This window comes from Eimeria mitis, genomic scaffold, assembly GCF_000499745.2.
Source record: "Eimeria mitis Houghton genomic scaffold, Emh_scaff6784, whole genome shotgun sequence".
Lineage (NCBI taxonomy): Eukaryota > Apicomplexa > Conoidasida > Eucoccidiorida > Eimeriidae > Eimeria > Eimeria mitis.
In genome coordinates, this window is record NW_013574898.1 from 591 (window position 1) to 1764 (window position 1174).

The 1174-nt window shown below is 50.0% G+C and overlaps 1 protein-coding gene across 1 annotated transcript in view; it reads left to right on the plus strand.

Moving 5' to 3' along the window:
- Positions 1-451: 451 nt before the first annotated feature.
- The window catches only part of EMH_0089020 (SAG family member), a gene marked incomplete at both ends in the record, with an annotated part of 1201 nt that continues 478 nt past the window's right edge, over positions 452-1174 (plus strand). The window contains 3 exons of the mRNA XM_013501370.1: positions 452-581; positions 792-958; positions 1051-1132. Of these exons, the coding sequence (XP_013356824.1) occupies positions 452-581; positions 792-958; positions 1051-1132 (379 nt within the window). The remainder of the gene's footprint in view (positions 582-791; positions 959-1050; positions 1133-1174) is intronic.

Here is a 1174-nt window from a genome sequence, read left to right on the forward strand (position 1 = left end):
AGAAGGGCGGAGAGTCACTGTTTCAAGACAATCTATACTAGTATGGTTCATAACTGGCTCACGTACCTTATAAACAGTTTGCACATGGACAGAACAACATCAATCGAGTACGAGGGACCTCGGCCCTCCGTGTCCCCGATTCACCCAGAATGGCAAGGAGTTTCCGCCGGTGTTTCATGTGGCATTCAGCGGCGGCAGGGGGCACCGTGTAGACAATAATTCTTGAAATACCTCATTAAGATGTTTTTAACAGCGGCCGGGCTGTAAATTCAACTATAGAGCATAACCAGGATGACTCAATGCCGGACCGGATAGGCCAGCCGTGGTCCGCTCCCTCGCCGCCACTTCTGCACAGACTGCAAAACATGTTAGCTCTGGGCTTGATGCCCTTCCAAACCTTCCCCACTCTTCCCGTTTACTCGTTCACATATTAAACATCGACACTGAAAACATGGCGGCCCTTAAACTTTTTTCGCTCGCCTCTGCGTCTGCGTTCTTGATGGCGGACGCTGTCCATCAAACGGCAAAGCAAACTTCATTGGCACCGCAGGGGTCATCCCCAACCTACACTGTAGAACTCGGTACGTTGGCAAATACTTGCTTACTGGGGAAGGTTTCAGTCCTGTTGTCCAAAGTAAATGCATTGGAGGCGATGATTTGTGCTGGAGGTTCAATGGGCTCGGAAGAGAAGAAACGCTTCAAAGCGCACTAAATTGCTCCAACCCGCATTTGCAAGTATCAGTATTTGTACATTTGGACTTAGGATGTCTGCGTCCTTTGCTTTTGTGCAGGGAATGATCATGTGTGCCTCGACGAAATCAACGCTGCACGCGAAGCCGCTGGACTCGAACACTTCAAAACGGAGAGCGGTGCAGACCTAGCGTTGCCTCCAGTTACCGTGGAAGACGGGTCAGAGCACAATACTGCATGGGATCCTGTTTGTGAAGCTCTGACTGCAGTAAGTGTCTTTCAATATGGCCCCCTGTCATTAGTCCCGCTATCTATGCTTCAGGCTGTTTCATTTCTTCGTCCGTGCTTTTTTCATTTCAGGAAGAGTCAGCAGATGTAACGAAGAGCGCAACTGAAAATGGATTTAAAACTGGTACATACGCCTACATGGCCTTGGAATCGGGTGAGCCCGACTGTGCCGCCGCAGTGAAGCACTGGAAGGACG